Source organism: Suncus etruscus, chromosome 3 (genome assembly GCF_024139225.1).
Source record: "Suncus etruscus isolate mSunEtr1 chromosome 3, mSunEtr1.pri.cur, whole genome shotgun sequence".
In the NCBI taxonomy this organism is placed as follows: Eukaryota; Metazoa; Chordata; class Mammalia; order Eulipotyphla; family Soricidae; genus Suncus; species Suncus etruscus.
The window spans coordinates 42634455-42652574 of NC_064850.1; the positions used below are offsets into that span (position 1 = coordinate 42634455).

At 58.0% G+C, this 18120-nt stretch overlaps 1 protein-coding gene across 1 annotated transcript in view; it reads right to left on the bottom strand.

Annotated features, from left to right (window-relative positions):
- Positions 1–1234: 1234 nt before the first annotated feature.
- CCDC85C (coiled-coil domain containing 85C) overlaps positions 1235–18120 on the bottom strand; it is a 32935-nt gene continuing 16049 nt past the window's right edge. Inside the window, exons 2-6 of the mRNA XM_049769849.1 lie at positions 6368–6435; positions 3387–3491; positions 2570–2650; positions 2237–2335; positions 1235–1791 (exon numbers count right to left, since the gene is read on the bottom strand). Of these exons, the coding sequence (XP_049625806.1) occupies positions 1702–1791; positions 2237–2335; positions 2570–2650; positions 3387–3491; positions 6368–6435 (443 nt within the window). The 3' untranslated portion in view covers positions 1235–1701. The remainder of the gene's footprint in view (positions 1792–2236; positions 2336–2569; positions 2651–3386; positions 3492–6367; positions 6436–18120) is intronic.

The window sequence follows — 18120 nt, forward strand, 5'->3', positions numbered from 1 at the left end:
TCCCCACCCATAGGAAATTGGTCGAAGTTGGCAGGGGTGCGAGGGGATGGAATCCATGAGCAGACGAGTGGCAGCAGGGTCCCCATGGTCCGCTCCAAGAGGAGGGGCCGCTCTGAAACCCATGCCTCCATAGGCCCCTCCTCTGCCCAGCCCCCCAGAAAGACAAGCCATGCACAGTGGGCTGCGGAGCATTTATTTCTCTAGCACAAAGTCGACACTAGCACAGCCCACCCTCTTACTAAAATATCTTTCACCACACTATCAAAAAGTTCTAGTTTTCTCTCCCCAAATCCAAGTGGTCCAACAGAGAAGGTAGAAATGGGCCCTGGGGTGCCCGGCTGGCTCCCAGCACACCACCCAGAGCCGGACAGGGTGTGGCTCAACCCCATGGGCCAGTTACAGTCACAGCAGAGATGGCACAGAGCTACAGCTGGTCAGGGCTGGGGCCAAGGAGCCCCACCGGCGCACCCTGCTTCCCATCCTGGGAAGAGGTCACAGCTGCTTGCACCTGCCAGCCTTAGCTCAGTCCGTAGAAAACAAAAACCTCAGTAGTATCTCGGTTGCGCTCAAGTTTGCAAGGAAAAAATAAAAAATTAACGAAAGGTCACTTTTTCCTCTTTGAACACTGATGTGCGGCTCAGGATTTCTGGGTCCTGGGGCGCCGGCCGGCCGGCCTGGGAGCTGCTGGGAACACCCCTGAGTCCCTGCAAGACCACCAAAAGGGTGGTGCCAGCTCAGCGGGAGTGAAGATGGGCCAGGGCACCAAGGAAAGAGGGCCTCGCCCCTGCCAACAGGCCCCCAGAGTGGAGCAGGGCAGAGGGGCCACAGCAGCTAGGTCCAGAGAGACCATCTACCTGGCTGCCCTCAGGGGCACCAGCAGAGCCTGTCCCTTGGCCCTCCCTGAGCACAGCAGGGCGGGGCTCTAGGGCTCCCCTGGAGGCCACGGGAGACAAGGACCCCTTATTGCTCTCGTTGGGACAGCCACAGTGGTAGCCCCTCCAAACAGGACCCAGGCCCGGGCTCAGCTCACCCTATGCCAGGAGATCCTGGTGTCTCCACATCCCTTCCCTTCCTACAGGAGCCCAGAGTAGGGTCAGCAGCCCCCTACTGGGCTGAGGGGAGGAGGGCAAGCATCCCCTGCAGGGTGGGGCCCAGGGATGCCAGAGAGGGAGGAGAAGGCTTGAGGCCCAGGGCCGGAGCACAGAGTGGGGAGTCCTCACTGGCCTCACAACCATATGCAGGGTTTCTTTGCGGGTCTTCTTTGCAAGAGATCTCAGCCCACAGTGCCCAGGTGGCAGAAATCAGCCTGGGCTCAGAAACCCCCACCCCCAGCCTAAATAAAGCTTGAGGTCCCAGCCTGTGACAAGGGCTGAGTCCTGGACTGGGAGCCCAGAGTGGCTGCATTGAAGGCTGACGGTCACACAGCACATGAAGGCAGAGCTGTCAGCCAGGCCGGGACCCCCACAGGGACAGACACCCCAGCACTGGGCAGGAGGAGCCCCAAAGGACAGGACAAGCTGCAATTTGGGGAAACAGGCTGGGTGGGCCCAAGTGCTGCTCCTCTGTGCTCCTTCGTCACAGCAGGGGCCCTGTGTGAAGGCCCCAAAGCATGAGAGCTGGGCCTGCGTCTGTCCTATGTACAAGTCACAGAAGAAGGGGCGCTCCTGCCAGGCCCCCCAGGCCTGCACGTCCGCCCCAGGACTACAGAGGGCCCTTGAACTGGTTTCCAGACAGGTGCTGCCGGATGGAGGGCTTGGAGCTGGCGGCATCCCCAAGCTTCCGCCAGACCACCTAAAGGAGGGGAAGGAAGGGACAGTGAGGGGGGGAGAACAGACAAGGAGCACCTTGCGCACCCATGCCTGCCCCCACCAGCCTCGCTGCTCTGCCCCATGGCACAAGAGAGATCAGTCCTGGGGTGCAAACTCCATAGATAGCATGGGGGTGGCTAGGACCCTCTTGGAAGTCCAGAAGGGAGGGCGCTTGCTTTGCATTGGCCGACCCGGATTCAATCCCCAGCATCCCATAGGGTTCCCCAGGGAACTGCTAGGAGTAATTTCTGAGCACAGAGCCAGGAACCCTAGTACTGCTGGATGTAGCCCAAAACAAAATCCAACCAAAGACCCACCCTGCAGGCAGCCTTAGAGGGTCACAAATTGGGAGCAGTGAGGTTGGAGACTGTAGAGGGGTTGAATGAGGTGCCTGGGGGCCCTGGGGTGGGGGGTGCAGGAGCTCTCACATTGCACATCTCGCGAACGATGGCCTTCTCCTTCTCACTCAAGTCCTCCTCGCAGCTGGCCCCGAGCTGCCGGTCCAGGTTCTCGTGAACCTCCAGCACCTGTGGGCGGAACCCAAGAGGCACACAGGTGGGGGGTGGGGGGAAACAGTGGAAAAGAAGGGGGACACAGGTGAAGGGACAGCCCAGGTCACCACCTGGGGCCAATGACTAGTCCTGGTGCAGCCTGTCCTCCCTGTGGTGAATCCCAGCACTCAGGAACTGAGGAGACCCAGGGACTCGGGCACACCCAGGACTTGGTAGGGCAGGAAGTGGGGCCCAGCCAGGCTCACTCACCTTCATGGCATTCACCACAGCCTCAGGTTTCCGGCCAGCCGAGGGGGGTGAGGGCAGCTCGGGGACCCCGTAGGCCGGGCCCTGGAATGAGCCACAGGTCAGAAAGGCCTAATGTTGGGGGGACTTAAATTGGGGTGCCTCAACCACCAAGACATATGAGGGAGGTTCTCTGGTGTCTACAGACCCCCAATTTCTCCCTCCAAAGCAGGGGTAGGATGTTCTTCTACCTAGCGCAGGGTTGGGGGGGGCTGAGAAGTTTCTGGAGGGCCTGTGTCCTGAGTGTCCTCCCAACTCGCTCCCCTAAACCTGTGAACCCCCGGGCAGTTGTAGCTTTAGAACATCTCAGTTGGTCCTGGCACCCCTGAGACACCCAACTTCTTCCATGCAGAGGCCACCGCCCAGGGCCAGGACAGCCACAGACCCCTACCCCCGCAGCCTGGAGGCTCACTAAATTGTACATCACTTGGGGACCTAGGGGTTCAGCAGAGGGAGCGGAGGGCAGCTGCACTGCCCTGTGTGACCAGCAGGGGGCAATATCTGCCCAAGTCTGGTTCTGGGAGCCCCTTAGTCCTCAGGTTCTTCAGGGCACAGGCAGCACTTGTGAGGACAGTTCCCAACCTGCACCGCACCACAGGGAGGGGGGTGACATGCAGCAGCAGATGGGCACAGATGCCCTGGCTCCTGCCTACGGGGTCCCTGCTCGGACACCCTCACCACCTCCCTCGCTTAGTGTCCTGAGACCCACACAGGTGGGTGCAAGCAGGGTTCTGATCTGGAGGGATCCAGTACCCAGAACTTGGGGTAGAAGGACACTCACGTTTTGCAGAGGATCTGGGTAGGAGAGTGGCAGGGCGGCGAGCTGGGACTCTGAGCGGCACAGGGAAAAGCCTTTACGCAGCGCACGGTACTCTCCGGGGGCATTCTGCATGGGGGAAAGGGGAAGTGAAGACCAGAGCCGCCCCCTAACCACACCTGCCCTCACCCCAACCCCATGATACCAGCTAACATTTGACTGAGTGTGATGGGGGATGGGGCAGAATGCACCCCAAAACCTCCTTCCTGCCCAGGCCTGAAGGATGTATTGCAGCCTAGCCCATGTCACATATGGAAGTACCACTGTGAATTGAGACTCTTCAACACTCAGCTCCACTTCCCAGGGTCTTCCTCCATCAGACAGGGAGTACATACAGTGGGCCCAGGATCTCACCCCTCTGACCCAGGGCCCTCAGGACACACAGGGCTCAGCCATCCTAGAGGCCTGCTAGGAGGGATGATGAATGAACAAAGGAAGGAATAAATGAATGAACGGGTGAAGGACTTAACACTAGCACAGCCAGCCTTAAAAGCTTCCCTTAGGCCTGAGCAAAGTCCCCGAATATGAAGTCCAGGGGACCGGTGAGTTGGGGTGACAAAGAGGGATGGCCCTCCGGGGTCCCTACTCTGGCCCAGGCACCCCTTTCTCCTTTTAAAAACAAGGGGAATGGCTAGGTAGATCAGTAAGCACTGGCTGAACCCGACTCAACCCACCATCCAGCACCTCAGCCCTCCCAGCCCCTAAAACACCCACCACAGTCAGCTACCTACACCCTGCCTCCAGGCACAGATCTGAGCCTCCCCTGCCCTGCAGCCTGGAAGGACCAAGCATGAAATGGGGATGACCCTGCTAGCCTCAGTAAACCAAGCTCCTAAGGGGCCCTAACTCAGCACTGAACCCCGTAGCTGAACTTGGAACTGCAAGGGGCCACCCTAGGGTGAATCCCCCAAGGTACAGGGGAGGCCCCTTCCCAGGACACCCCCTTCACCCTAATTTCTAAATTATTTCTCAGGTGTCAGCAGTAGCCACAAAGCCTTTCTGCAAGGGGGCAGAGGGCTGAACCCCCCCTAATACTCCTACCTGCTCTGCACAGCCACATACACATGCTTAGGGCATGTACACGCTCATACAGGCAGTGCACGCATACATGTACACATAGACATGCACACGTGTGCCACAGACACATTCACACTGGCTTGCCCAGAGGCAGAGGACACAGCCTCTGGCCCTGGCCACAAGGCACCAGGCAGGACCCGACCTGCCACCTGTCTACACCACAGGGAAGCGGCCGCATGGCTCTGGCAAACACAGGCCTGCCCAGCCCTTACTGGAAGGAAGCCCCAAGGAGACTGCTGTGTTAACAGCAGCAACTCCGAACCCAGAACCATGCTTAAGACCCATCTCTGCTAGTCCCAGGCAGGGGCTGCAGGCACCGGCCTCAGTGGGACCAGTTAACACGTCCCTGCGGGGCATCAGAGGTACTGAGATCCGACTCAGAAATCTGGCTCCCTGCCCAAGGCATCATGGGTCCTGGGTCTCCCATGCTCACCTAGGCCCCAGCCTCAGTCTCCCTGTTCAGGCTATGGGAGCACAGGTACCCAGGAGGGGAGGAACCACCCCCAAAGCTGGATGAACCCTACAAGGGAGTGACCACAGGGGACCCCAGGAAAGATGACCCCATGAGGGGGGCTGCAGTGAGGAACACTCAGAAGGTAAGATCATCTGCCCCACGCCCCCTACTGTGGCCTAGAAGATGTAGCCTGGAGCCCTTGAATGGGTTGAAGGTTCCAGAGTCCCTTAATGGGTCAAAGCTCCGGGCACCTGTATCCCAGCTAAGCACCCCCTCACATCCCAAGGCATCCTGGGGAGCACTGTCAGATGTGAAGGGGATCCCACCCTCCAGACCCCACCTCTGTGGCTCATCATGGGGAAGAGGCGTTATGGGGGGGGGGTCTTCCCTGGTTCTCTCGGGGTCACTCCCCCTCGTCCCAGGACTCCACAGGGCACATCAAAGACTGTGAGGGCAGATTCACTGAAACAGAAGAGGGGCAGGAGCCCTGAAAAGGCCCTGAATGACTGAGCACAGGGACAAGGGACACCCCTGGCAGGCAGCAGGGGTGGAGATGAAGGGCTTAGGGATGAAACTCTTCCAGGTAGGCCCCAAAAGCTGACCAGATGGGCACCCCTCACTCAGGGCAACAGTGCCCACTGTGTCCTCCAGCTCCCTGAAGCTTTGGGCCATGCATCTGGGGTCCGTGCCTGTTTCAGCAGTCCAGGGTCTCCCCTGTTCACCTGGGCCCCAGCTTCAGTCTCCCCATCCAGGCTTGGGGGAAACACCTGGGAGTACAGGTGCTGAGTGCCCCTGAGTGCCCAGGAGGGGAGGTACCCCACCCCAAGCTGGATGAACCCTGCAAGGAGTGACCACAGGGGGCCCCGGGAAAGGTGAGAAGGTGGATGCAGGTTGGAGATGGATGAATCATCATCACAGCAGAAGCAGCTGTGGAGATTCCAAAGCAGCATAAGGAAGAAAATGTGATTCGGGGTTCAGGCATTTCTGGATCTGTGAGCCCTCAGGGAGGTTTATAATGGGGCCGGGCCAACCCCTTGGCCCCATCTGAACCCCTGCCAATCAGAATGGGCCTGCTCTCTCCTGTGTCCCATGAAGCTGAGCCTGGAGCCTGCCTGCAGCTGCCACTCTTCACTTGATTACCCCCACACATGGTAATTGGGGTGAGGTGTGTATCCATGCAGGAGTGAGGTATGGGCAGACATGTGACCATGAGGTCTGGATGGACATATGATCATGCAGGGGTGAAGTATGGATGACCGTAGAGCCCTGGGCAGGGCTGTGAGAGGGGAGGCCATGATAAGAAGGGGAAACCTTGAGAAGTGGGGTGACAGCAGAAATGAGGCTGACTCTGGCCTGGAGTGGTGACCAGGCAACCCCAACCCCTCTCAGCTCCCTGCCCAACCCTTGCACTTACCTGCGTCAGGAGCTTCTCACCATCCAGCACCTTCCCTCTGGGCTCCAGCGGCCGCATGTAGGAGGGTTCTGGAAGGAGACAGGAGCCATGAGAAGGGCGCCCACTCTCTGGGGAAACTGAGGCTGCTGTCTGGAAGCTCCCGCAGTAGCCAGTGTGGGTCAACCCGCACTCCCGTTTCTGAACAGTCCCCACAACCGCCCACCACACTACCTGCCCCGTGAGCACCAGGCACCCCCAAATTTCTCACAGCACTGCCAGAGACATGGGCCCTGTGATCTGGTCACCCCAGATCACACAGACCCCACCCACTCAGGGTGGGGGGCCCAGACCTCAGGGGAATGAGAAGCTTGGGGGACTGAACTGTCAGGGCCCTGACAATAGGGGTATCATCCTGAAAAGTAAAAGCTAAAACCCAAAAGGAGATTCTGTCCCCTCTCCCTGGAAGTTCTCACCAGTATAGGGGGTCACAGCCATCCCTGGCCTTGGGGGTCCACGGTGTCCCCACTCCTGCTGCTCACCTGGCCTTGAGGGCCATGTACCCCAGAAATGTGGCCTTCTAAGAGAGGCTGCCCCCCAAGGTGAAATGGGGAGCCCTCTGGGCCGGCGAGGTGGTGCTAGAGGTAAGGACCGTGGTTCGATCCCCCGGCATCCCATATGGTCCCCTCAAGCCAGGGGCGATTTCTGAGCGCTTAACCAGAAGTAACCCCTGAGCATCAAATGGGTGTGGCCCAAAAAAAAAACGAACAGAAAAAGAAATGGGGAGCCCTCCATGCTTTGCTGACCCACCACAGTAGTTTGCTCATGGCACACAGCAGAAAACAAGAGCTGAATGAGGTAGGGGTCAGCACTGGTCCCCCCACTCTGGGTAGGGACCAGGTCCAGCACATTTGCCCTGATGGGCCAAGTCTGTAGTCACACACACACACACACACACACACACACACACGCCATGTAGCCAGGGAAGACGGGAATGGGTTGGGATACAGGGGGCAAGAGGTGGGGTGTGACCACAGTCCCCAGAGGTCCAGCACAATTGCCCTGATGGGCCAAGTCTGTACACACACACACACACACACACACACACACACACACACACACACCAGCCATGTAGCCAGGGAAGACAGGAATGGGTTAGGGTACAGGGCAAGAGGTGGGGTGTGGCCACAGTCCCCAGAGACGGTGCCCAGCAACCTCTGCACTATATGTACAAGAAGCCAGGGGGTAAGGGCCTGGGCTCGCTATTGTCCAGGGATCACACAACTGCCTGGCCATGGTGCAGTCTCAGGCCACCCCCTTCTCAGCCACCTTCCTCACAGCGCCCAGGGCCTGCAGGGGACTCCACTGACCCTCACTCTGAACTTCCCCGAACCCTGAGACTCAGGGCAGTGACAGAGGTTGCCTTGGTCCCCTGATCAGGAAGATAATGGGAGATTTTCATACCTAATTCCCTGGGACCTAAGGAAAATTCCCTCTGGGTCTGGTGGCCCAAAAGGGACATGACATGTGAGTGTCCATCAGACCCAACCCAGGGTTGGGCCTTTTTCCCCATGCTGGCCACCAGGGAGACTCCACAGCAACAGAAATGGGGAACCCAGGACACAAAAGCCAGTGCTTCAGGGCACCCATATTGGTCATGCAAAAGTTGAGTGCAACCTAAGGCAGCCTTTCTCCCTGACCAGGCTCCCTGATAGGCCTCGGAAGGGTGCCCTCCTTTAGCTCTCCATACCCATTCATGTGGAAAGGGCTTCGAGTGGGAAAGATTCTTTTGGCTTCTTTACACCTTGTCCTGTTTCCATCCATTCTCTCCCACTTGGGCTAGTTACAGCATCTTGGGTATAATGTTTGCCTTGCAGGTGGGTGACCTGTATTTAATCCCCCAGCATCCCAAAAAGTCCCTTGAGCCTGCCAGGTGATCCCTGAATGTAGAACCAGGAGTAACCTTTGACCACCACCGGATGTGGCTCAAATGCAAAACCAATCTGAAAAACACAATCAAATCTCCCCTGCCAGGGAAGGGGAGGTCTCAGGGAAGGGGTGCCATGCCCTCACAATGCAAAGGACCCTGAAGATCACAAAGAAGGCTACAGCACCCCAGCTCTGTTCAGGGAACGGGGACTGGAGGTGCCTTGCCATGGTGCCCCTTTTTCTGCAGTGGGCCTTGCAAGAGCTCCCACATCCTGGGGAGGGGGGGGTTCTCTGATGAGGGTGATAACATGCATCAATGTCACTGAGGAGTGACATTTCCCAGCAGCAGGCAGACTCAAGAATCCTGAAGGGGGGCCAGAGAGATAGCATGGAGGTAAAGTGTTTGCCTTTCATGCAGAAGGTCATCGATTCGAATCCCAGCGTCCCATATGGTCCCAAGTGCCTGCCAGGAGCAATTTCTGAGCATGAAGCCAGGAGTAACCCCTGAGCACTGTCGGGTGTGACCCCAAAAGAAAAAAAAAAAAAAAAGGACCCTGAAGGAAGGGGACCTGGGGTGCCCTGAGTTTCTGGATCCCTGGACCAACTCGATTGTGGACGTGTAATTGGGGGTCCTCCAATTAGCAGCAACACGGGCCCTCACTATGAATCACAACACAAGAGACAAAGACCCACCCCTGACCCCAGGCACCAACCCAGGCACCCTGCCTTCTGGCGGGTGTGTCTGGAGTCCCCATGGCTGTCTCCAGGGACAGTGGGGAGGGGTCAACGCTCCAGCCACTGCCCTCACACCCCCCATAAGTTTCAGGCTGGCGATGACTATGCCCCCCACACACAAGCCAGCCCTCCTGAAATCTGCTTCTCTAAACTGCCCAAGGGAGAACCCCAGCATGGTGGGACCTCACACACTGTAGTTCCCATGGGTAAATTTAGCTAAGGAACTACCAAATCTTCAGGGATACCCCAGACTCACATATGGAAGCTGCCCCCAAGAGCGTTGCCTAGGACCAGCTCCTTTCATGAGGGCTTGAATAGGGGTAGAAGGGGAGGAGAAAGGAGAGAGAGGGAAAGAGAAAGGAGAGGAAAAGAGGAGGGAGGAAGGAGGGGAGAGGAGTGAGGAGGAGGAGAGAAGAGGCAGGATTAAGGGGTGGGAGGGGAGAGGAGGGAGGAGGAAAGGAGAGAAAGGAGGGGGAGAAGGGGTGAACAGAGGAGGGAGGAAGACAGAAAAGAAGAAAGAAAAGGGGAGGAAGGGAGAGGTGAACAGAGAGGGATGAGGGGAAGGGAGAAGAGAAAGAGGAAGAAAAGGAAGGGAGGAAGGAGGGAAGGGGAGTGAGGAGGAGAGAAGAGACAGTATTAAAAGGTGGGAGGGGAGAGGAGGGAGAAGGGAGGAGGAAAGGAAGAAAAGAGAGGAGAGGAAGGAGGGAGAGAAGGGGGGAACAGAGGAGGGAGGAAGACAGAGAAAAGAAGAGAGAAAAGAAAGGGGAGGAAGGGAGAGGTGAACAGAGAGGGATGCGGGGAAGGGAGAAGAGAAAGAGGAAGAAAAGGAAGGGAGGGAGGAGGGAGAGGGGTAGGAGCAGACCCAGTTCTGACTGGAGACTGGCTGGCAGTGGCTGGGCTCTGGGTTGTCCCTGAGCAGGGGAAGTGTGCTTCGTGGGCTGGGCAGGGGCCCCCTCAAGACCCCCCAAAAGGAAATGCACACACCTGCCCATGGTCGAAGGGCTCCAGGCATCACAGTGAAGGGGTCCTCCTTCCAGCACCCCCCCCCCAGCGCAGGCCTGTCATCTGCCTACATCTGGTCACCTCTCAAGGCCACGTGCACCTGGGATCCCAGAGGCCCTGGAAGAGGTGATGGGCTGCAGGTGGGGCCTGTTGGCATGAGGCAGAGGCACTTGAGAATGTGGGGAACAGCCCAGCTTCCCTAAACACTAGCCAAATCAAGAACCTTCCTGAGGAGCCCAAGAGATAGCATGGAGGTAAGGCGTTTGCCTTGCATGCAGAAGGTTGGTGGTTTGAATCCCGGCATCCCATATGGTCCCCCAAGCCTGCCAGGAGCGATTTTTGAGCATAGAGCCAGGAGTAACCCCTGAGCGCAATCAGGTATGACCCCCCCCCCCCCGCAAAAAAAAAAAAACCTTCCTGAGAGTGAGAGGGGAGACAGGGGAGACTTCTCTCTCTCTCTCTCTCTCTCTCTCTCTCTCTCTCTCTCTCTCTCTCTCTCTCTCTCTCTCTCTCTCTCTCCCTCCCTCCCTCCCTCCTCCCACTCCTTTCCCCCCCTCCCCCCAGCTGCATGACACGGGCCATTGGGTGCAGGCAGGACCTGGCATCGGCCAACAGGCAGAGCTCTAGTGCCAGTCCTTCCACCACACTGGGCAGAGGTGTTCCCAGGATGCAGGGGGGAAGGGGCAGGGGTGCCCACAGAGAGGACTGGAGCAGGGCACATCTGTGAGGTGAGGCACATTCACTCACTGAGACCTAGAACATTCCTATGACAATGGGCTGCATTGGGCACAGCACGGTGGGCTCAGGTGCAACTGGCCCCTCACCTCATCACAGCTGCTGATCCAGACCAGACCAGCCGGGCAGATGGTGCCAGGATGAGGTCAGTGTTTGGTTGCTAACAAGAACAAACAGGCAGGGCCCCTAGCCCGGTTGAGGAGGTGCCCGGGGGAAGGGAGACGGGTGAGTCGAGCACAGCTCACAGGTGACAGGAGCTGCCCAGAGCCCACAGCTGGAGTGGGCACGGGGTGGAAGGGCACAGGAAGCTCTTGGAGGGGCAGCCCAGCATCTCTTGTGGGGACCCGGGCGCTGTAACTGTCTGAGGGGTCAGCAAGGCAGGGGCACGGTAGGGATCCCACTGCAGGACCCTCTCCCAGACCACAGCTCCAGGCTGGCAGATCTGCACCCGCATCTGCTCAAGAGAGAAGCAAGATATGCTAAGCACTGGGTGACTGAGCAAGAGGTGGTCCAGGTAGCGGGGGGCTGGCTTTAGTGCCCCCTTCCCATCTCTCCTAAAGTTCCTCAAACGAAAAGAGTCCTTGCAACAGAAAGCCAAAAAAGGGCGCAGAACAGGAGATAGTCCAGCATTTGCTTTGCATGATCAACCCGGGTTCGATCTCCAGCATCCCATAGAGTTTCCTAAGCCTGCCAGGTTCCTGAGCACAGAACCAGGAGTAAACCCTCAGCACTGCCCTTCCAGGTGTGGCCCAAAAACCAAAATAAATAAAATAAAACATGGGGAAGCTGGAGAGAACACAGTAGGAGGGTACTTGTCTTGCATGCAGCTGACTCAGGTTTGATACCAGCACCCTATAGGGTTCCCTGACACCTCCCCAGGAGTCAGCCCTGAGCACCACAGGGCAGAAATGGTGCCTGCCCCTACTTCTGCATCCCTGACATCAAGGGGGGTGGGGACTCCATCTAGGTGGCGATCCACCCTCTTGGTCTACAGGGCGGCGCTTGGAACAAGGGGCGGGGTTTTGTGTACGAGGGAGGGGCTTATGGGAGGGGTGGAGCTGGGAGCAAGAGGGTGGGGCAGGGAACAAGAGGTGAGGCTTGTGCCTACTGGGGCTTTATAAAGATGGGAAATGTGGGCGTGGCTTGCACCTAAGGGGGGGGTGGTATGTCTGGGGTGGAGTTTGTACCTACAAGGTCAGGGCTTGGAACACAGGGACAGGCTTGGACGACTGAGGAGGGCCTTGTAGCTATATGGATGTAACTTGGGACACAGGGACAGGGCCTGAAACTAAGTGGGCCGGGTTGTACCTGCAGGGGCGGGGCTTGGATCTCCAGAGTCAGAGTTTAGAACTACAACCATCAGAGTAAGGCACCTTACGCACCCCAGTCCCCTTGCAGGGTCACCTTCCACAGGATCCAAACAGGATCTGGACCACAAAGGCCTGGAGCAAAAGGCCTGGGCCTCTGCCACTCTAAGCAGTCACGCTCACGCCAATGGCCTGCGGCTTCAGGTCACTCCCCTGCTGGTCACTCAGGCTTCACAGGCCAGACAGGCCCGGCTCGTCCCTCCCCCGCACAGACTCACATCCCAACTCTGGAGCTGAGGCTCAAGGCCTCTCAGTCCTGAAAGCATGGATGTGACCTGGCCACAATGGTCAGAGCTATGGTCATCTCACAGGGAAGAGGCCCACAGTCCACCTACGGGGGTCTCCAGTCAGGAAGGCATCTTCTCCCCATGCCTTGTGCTTTTCAGGGGCTTTCCCAACACCCCAGACACCACACAGCTTACACACATGTCCAGCCACATGAGCACACATGTGCACTGCTCACCATGAACACATCTGTGTGTGCCCTTCCCATATCAGCATGTACAATACTATGGACACACACACCACATGAGTACATGGACACACAATGTTGCGTTGGCTCCCACAATGAGCACAAACCTGCATGCACCCACCCATGCACCCATGCACACACAACACATTTACCCACACACACGTGTGTGCCCATAGACAAGGACCAACACTCCCACCTGCTTCATCTTTCCCAAACACATATAGCACTCCCCTCCATACACACGCCAGTATAAACACACCCCATATTTTTGTATGCATCCACTCACACCCACATGGACACACCCCCACATACAACAGACATGCTCACAGGGGTGCACACGTGGAATGCAAACATTCACACCCGCCTGTCCACCCACATGTAAACACACAGACCCACACCCCTTCCGCCCAGGTCCACACAACACGCCTCTCCCCTGGCCCCCTGTGGCCGGCCCGCCCTCATCTCTCTGGGGAAGCCACATCGAGCCCAGCCGGGAAGCAGGCAAAGGGTCATTTATCTGAGTGATTCAGACAGCAGCCTCTTTAATGCCACTTAATTACCTCGTCCATAAAACTGCCGGTGCCTCTTAGCACAACGATCAATCAGCTGGGGGGTGGAGGAGGGCTGTTTTCCAAGTGTTCCACCCAGAGACTCAGGGTCTGGGGGGGTTGTGCTTCGGGCCCCTGGGAAGCAAGGAGGGCACCACAAAAATACCCAGGCCAGCGCCCACTGCCACAGGAGTTCCACACAGCCTCCCTCGACCACTCCCTGGGAGCACTGAGTCCTCATGTGGCCACAATCGTGCCACCAGAGGGCACCGGAGACGGCGAGCTGCATCAGAACATCCATCAGTCACCCAGTCGAGCCAGGGCAGGAAAGCAGGCAGGCAGACCCCAGGAACTGTCCCAAGCTGTGTCCAGCCCCCTCTTCCCAGCCCCTGGCACAGGCTGGACAATCCCATCGGGAGTGCCCAGGCACACGCTGCCAGACTCAGAGACTGCAAGGCCCCATGCCACAGTGGGCCGAGGAGTCCGGGCACTGACAACGGGCATAAATCACCCACAGGCAAGAGGCCTCGGTGGGCAAGGGCAGGGGCTGGCACACGCCAGGGTGGACACCCTCCCTGTCCTGGGCACCCGCCAGCCAGCCGGGCCCAACAGCCCTAGGACTGCATCCAGACATGCCTCTGCTCTGCCAAGGGTGGGCACAAGGTGAGGCTCATGAAAACCTCTGCCTCCCACAAGTGTCAGCCAGTAGCCCTTCCGGAGCTGAGCCCGCTTCCTAGTTCGACCCGGGAGGGGCTGCCCCGCCCACTACCACCCACAAGTGGGGCTGGAACAAGAGAGAAAACAAGAGAGGAAAGAGAAAGAAAGGCGAGAAGAGAGGAGAGAAGAGGAAAAAAAGAGGAGAGGAGAGAGAAATGAGAGAGGGAAAAGGGAAGAGAGAAAGGAGAGAGAGAGAGCGTACCCCCTTCTCAATCCAGCCTCTAAAGCCAGCGCCCCCAGGGCCGGGATGCACCTGACATGAGATGGGGGTGCCAAGTGACAGCCAGGAGGAAGCAAAGATGGCAGTCAGCCCAATCCAGGCTGAGGACAAGGCCTCCTCTGCGGCCCTCCCAGTGAGCTTCCTATTCCGCTCACTGGGATCCAGACCCCATGAGTACTTTTTGAGCCAACAAGTCAGCTTAGGGAACCCTAGTTGGGGGAGGAATATAAGAGGAGGGCAGATGCAGGAGAATAAAAGCACCAAGTTAGGAACATGGGTTTCTCTATGGAATGTTCTGGAACTATCTAGGGGACAGGGATAAGCAAGTTCTGCCAGGGAACAGAGTGGAGGACAGGGGGAAGGACAGGGGAAGGACATTGTTCAAACTTACATCCATGAGCGAAGTTACAGGTGACTGACTACACAGCCACTGGCTGAGCCCTGCTACCCCCTTACATGCCCTGAACCACTGGAGGTGCCACTGTGGACCCCCCACCCCTTGCCATCATGGCACAGTGATAGCCCCCTCCCACTGCCCTCAGATAATGTACCTGAGCCGGAGTACTGTGAAGGGAAGTGGAGTACTGGGACCAGACTCTTTCCTGGGCCTCAGCTCAGCCCCATTGGGACCATCCATAAGGACCCCCTAAATCCAGGGGCTCCAAGCTTGAAGAAGTCCAGACCAGAAGCTCATGGTCACCATGGACCTCAGGGGTGAGAGAGAAAGGAGAGGGGGGAAGAAAGAGAGAAAAAAACAGAGACAGAGACACAGAGAGAAAGTCCCTGGCCAGCCACATTCCCTCCACTAAGGCCCCAGGACTGGTACCCAGACATGGGGCTCCCAGCATGGGCAGGGCACATTTCTGCCAAGCAAGGCTCCTGGGCTACAAAGCAGGTGGGCACATGGCACAGCCTTGACTCCAAGAACTGCCTAGCAGTGAACACATGGGAATCTGCAAAAGCCAGTCAGGGAATTGGGGCCCCACGCAGCAAGCAGAGGCCAACAGGGTGGGCGCAGGCCGCTTCTGCATTCCTGGGCCCTCAGGAGTGGCAGACACAGCTCTCAAGGCCGGCGGGAAGGGCTGTGCCTGGCACAAGGCCCACCCAGCACCTCGGAAGAGGCTCGGCGCCCACGCAACTGGCACAGCACAGAGCACTAGTCCCCCTGTCCTTTCCCCTCCTCCGGGAGGGGTGCGGGGGGGGGGGGGGGGCATAATGGTCTCATCAGAGCCTCAGTGGTTCCGGCTCAGGAGGAGGTGAGGAAGAAGCAGGGGTTGGACATAGCCTTTAGGCCTGGCACCTCCCTGGCACCCAATTCCCCCACCAGAACTAAGAGGAAAAAACTTGAGGGTGGGGTTTCATTCTCCCCAGAAATGTCAGACACCCCAGAACCTCTCCCAGAGCTGAGCAGAGACAGCCCCTGAATATCAGGGGTCGGGAGAAGCTAGCCCCATGAGAGAATGCACACCCAGGAAGGGTACCACCACTCATAGCCACAGAGAGAGCGGACACATCTATTCATGAGGGCGGCCACAGGAGGGGCCATCTTCTTCCCCCTTAGCCCTCTGCCCTGATGCCCAGTGGGGAACTCAAGGGTGCAGTACCCACCCTCCAAGCCCACCTGCTCTCACCCATGCACAACCCGAAGACAGTGAGCACTGGGGGGTCCAGCACAAACAGCCTCCCAGAGGGGAGAGGACTTAGGAGGGACAAGCAGGCTGCCCCACTCCCACCCCAGGGCCAGGTACTACAGCAGGTAATGCCAAGAGTCCAGGGCAGCTGACACAGGGCTGGAAATCGGCCCCTCTGCCCTGCAAGGTTTGGTTTCATTTTTATTTTGGGGCCACACCCTGTGGCACTCAGGTTATTCCAGACGCATCACCTAGAAATCACTCCAGGGTGCTCAGAGACCCTATGGGATGCCAGAGATAGAACCTGGGTTGGCAGCATGTAAGGCAAAGCCTCCCCAACCCCCTCTGTGCTATTGCTCTAGCCCCTGGAATGCCATTTTTACTGCACACATGTGAGCCCAAATCTCTCCCAAATCTCCCCAAAATCTCCCCATGCCAGCCCTCAGGGAAGTGTGCCCCACTGATGATCTCAGAGCTAGGAAGTAAGCATGACCATCGGCTTGCATTACAGTCACAAAAACTGAGGCTCTGGAAGCTGGGGAAGCACCCCCCCCCTGTCTCCATACCCTGTCCACACCCAGCAGCAGGCAGATCTGGAGCTCTGTATCCACAGCCAACACCTCACTCACCCCTGAACAGCAAGCAGGGGGCCAGCCCTGCCCACTTCTGTGGGTGAACTGAGCTGGGAGTGAACCCTGCCCCCCATCACCCTTCTGACTGCTCCATCTGCTCTAGGCCCCTGGAGCTGGTGGACTCTGTGTATGTCTCCTTGTCTATGTTTCTATCCATGTATGTACCCGTGAGTCTGTGCAAGTGTACATGTGTGTATGTGTGTATGTCAGAACCCATGTGCAGCCCAGGACCTCCCAGAAAGCCCCCTACTATGCTGGACGAGAAGTAGCCAGCCAGTGCCAGCTAGACATGCAGTTAAGAGAGCCCCCGGGCCAGGTCCCCTGGTGCCCGTGTGCAGCATTTGCTGTTGGGCTGGGAGCCAGGTGGGCAGCGGGCAGGGCAGGGCACAGGATCTAGACCCCGGTGGGCACTACCAGCCATGGTGACAGGTCCCCAGCAGGCAGCATGGCTCTCTCCCTAGGGAGCACAGGAAGGAGGAGCCCAGCAAGGGAAGGGTGCTAACCTGAACCTCAGGGGTCCGGGGAGCTAGCTGCTGCAGGAAGGGGCTGGCACAGGAAGACAGAGAAACCCAACCAGCACCTCTGCACCCCTTTATAGGCAGGGGCTCAGGGTCTCCCCTTTTCCGGGACAAGCCCAACATGCTAGCTAAAACTCTGGGTGCTCATGTTGGGGAGTGGGGGTGCAGGGCACAGTGGCCAGAACTGCTTGCTATAGCACAGGTCAGCAAGGAGGAAGGCCAGAACCATGCCAACTCCTGAGCAGGCCAGAGGGTCACCCCAACTCTACATTCAGGCCCCCCAGAACCCCAAGACACACACAGCTTTGGAAAAACACAAAGCCCCATCTTCACTCCATCTCCTGGATGACAGACCAGGGTGGAGCAAGGAGCCTGAGCCAGAGTTGAGGATAGCTAGAGGGCAAGATAGGAAGGCAGACAGCAGCCTAGGGCCTCAAGAGGAGCCCCCCAAACTTCCAGGACTGATGAAGCAAGCTCCCTATGGTGCCCGGAGCCCACTCCTCTGGGCAAACCAGCCTACCATGGGGACCCCCATCCTGGGAAGCACTGGGCGGACCAGAGCCTGGTTGCAGGAGACCCCATTTCTGGAGCCACCATACCTGAACCCCCAACTTGACCACTGTATCAGGAAGCAAATGATCCCAGGTTCCCTGACTTCCCCTCGAGATGGACGGGGACCCCATCACACTGCCAGTCCTCCCAAAGGAAAAGGGAATCTGGCTACTCACAGGATGGGGAGAACCTAGCACCCACCTCAGAGAAGATGAACAGAGAGCTGCATAGTGGCAGGTGAGTAGGCCTTGTGGGGAGCAAGTGCTGGATTCAAAGTTGCATCTGGGGTGTCGGGTCCTGGGCACTGGTTCCATGCGCCCCTTTCTCATCCTGCTTGGCCTGTGCTCCTGATTACTACTCCCACCCTGAGGGCCCTCCAGAATAACCACAAATTGAATCTTGTTCCCAGGAGGCAAACCCAGCCCTAAGAGCTGGCAGGACACTGGAGGCACCCTCTCCAGCCAGTAGGGATCAAACCCAGGTCAGCCACGTGCAAGGCAAAACGCCCTTCCCACTGTGCTCTCACTCTGGTCCAGAAATGAATCATTTTTCCCAAGAAATAAGCTGCTGGAGTGTGGCTGATTGCATCCCGTGACTAATCTGCAGGAGACTGAAACCAGGGCACAGGACGTGGGTCTCCTCCAGGAGCCCCCTATGCAGGGGATCCCAGACTGAGCAGCCAGAGCTGATAGCTACCACCACCATACCCCAAACCCCCT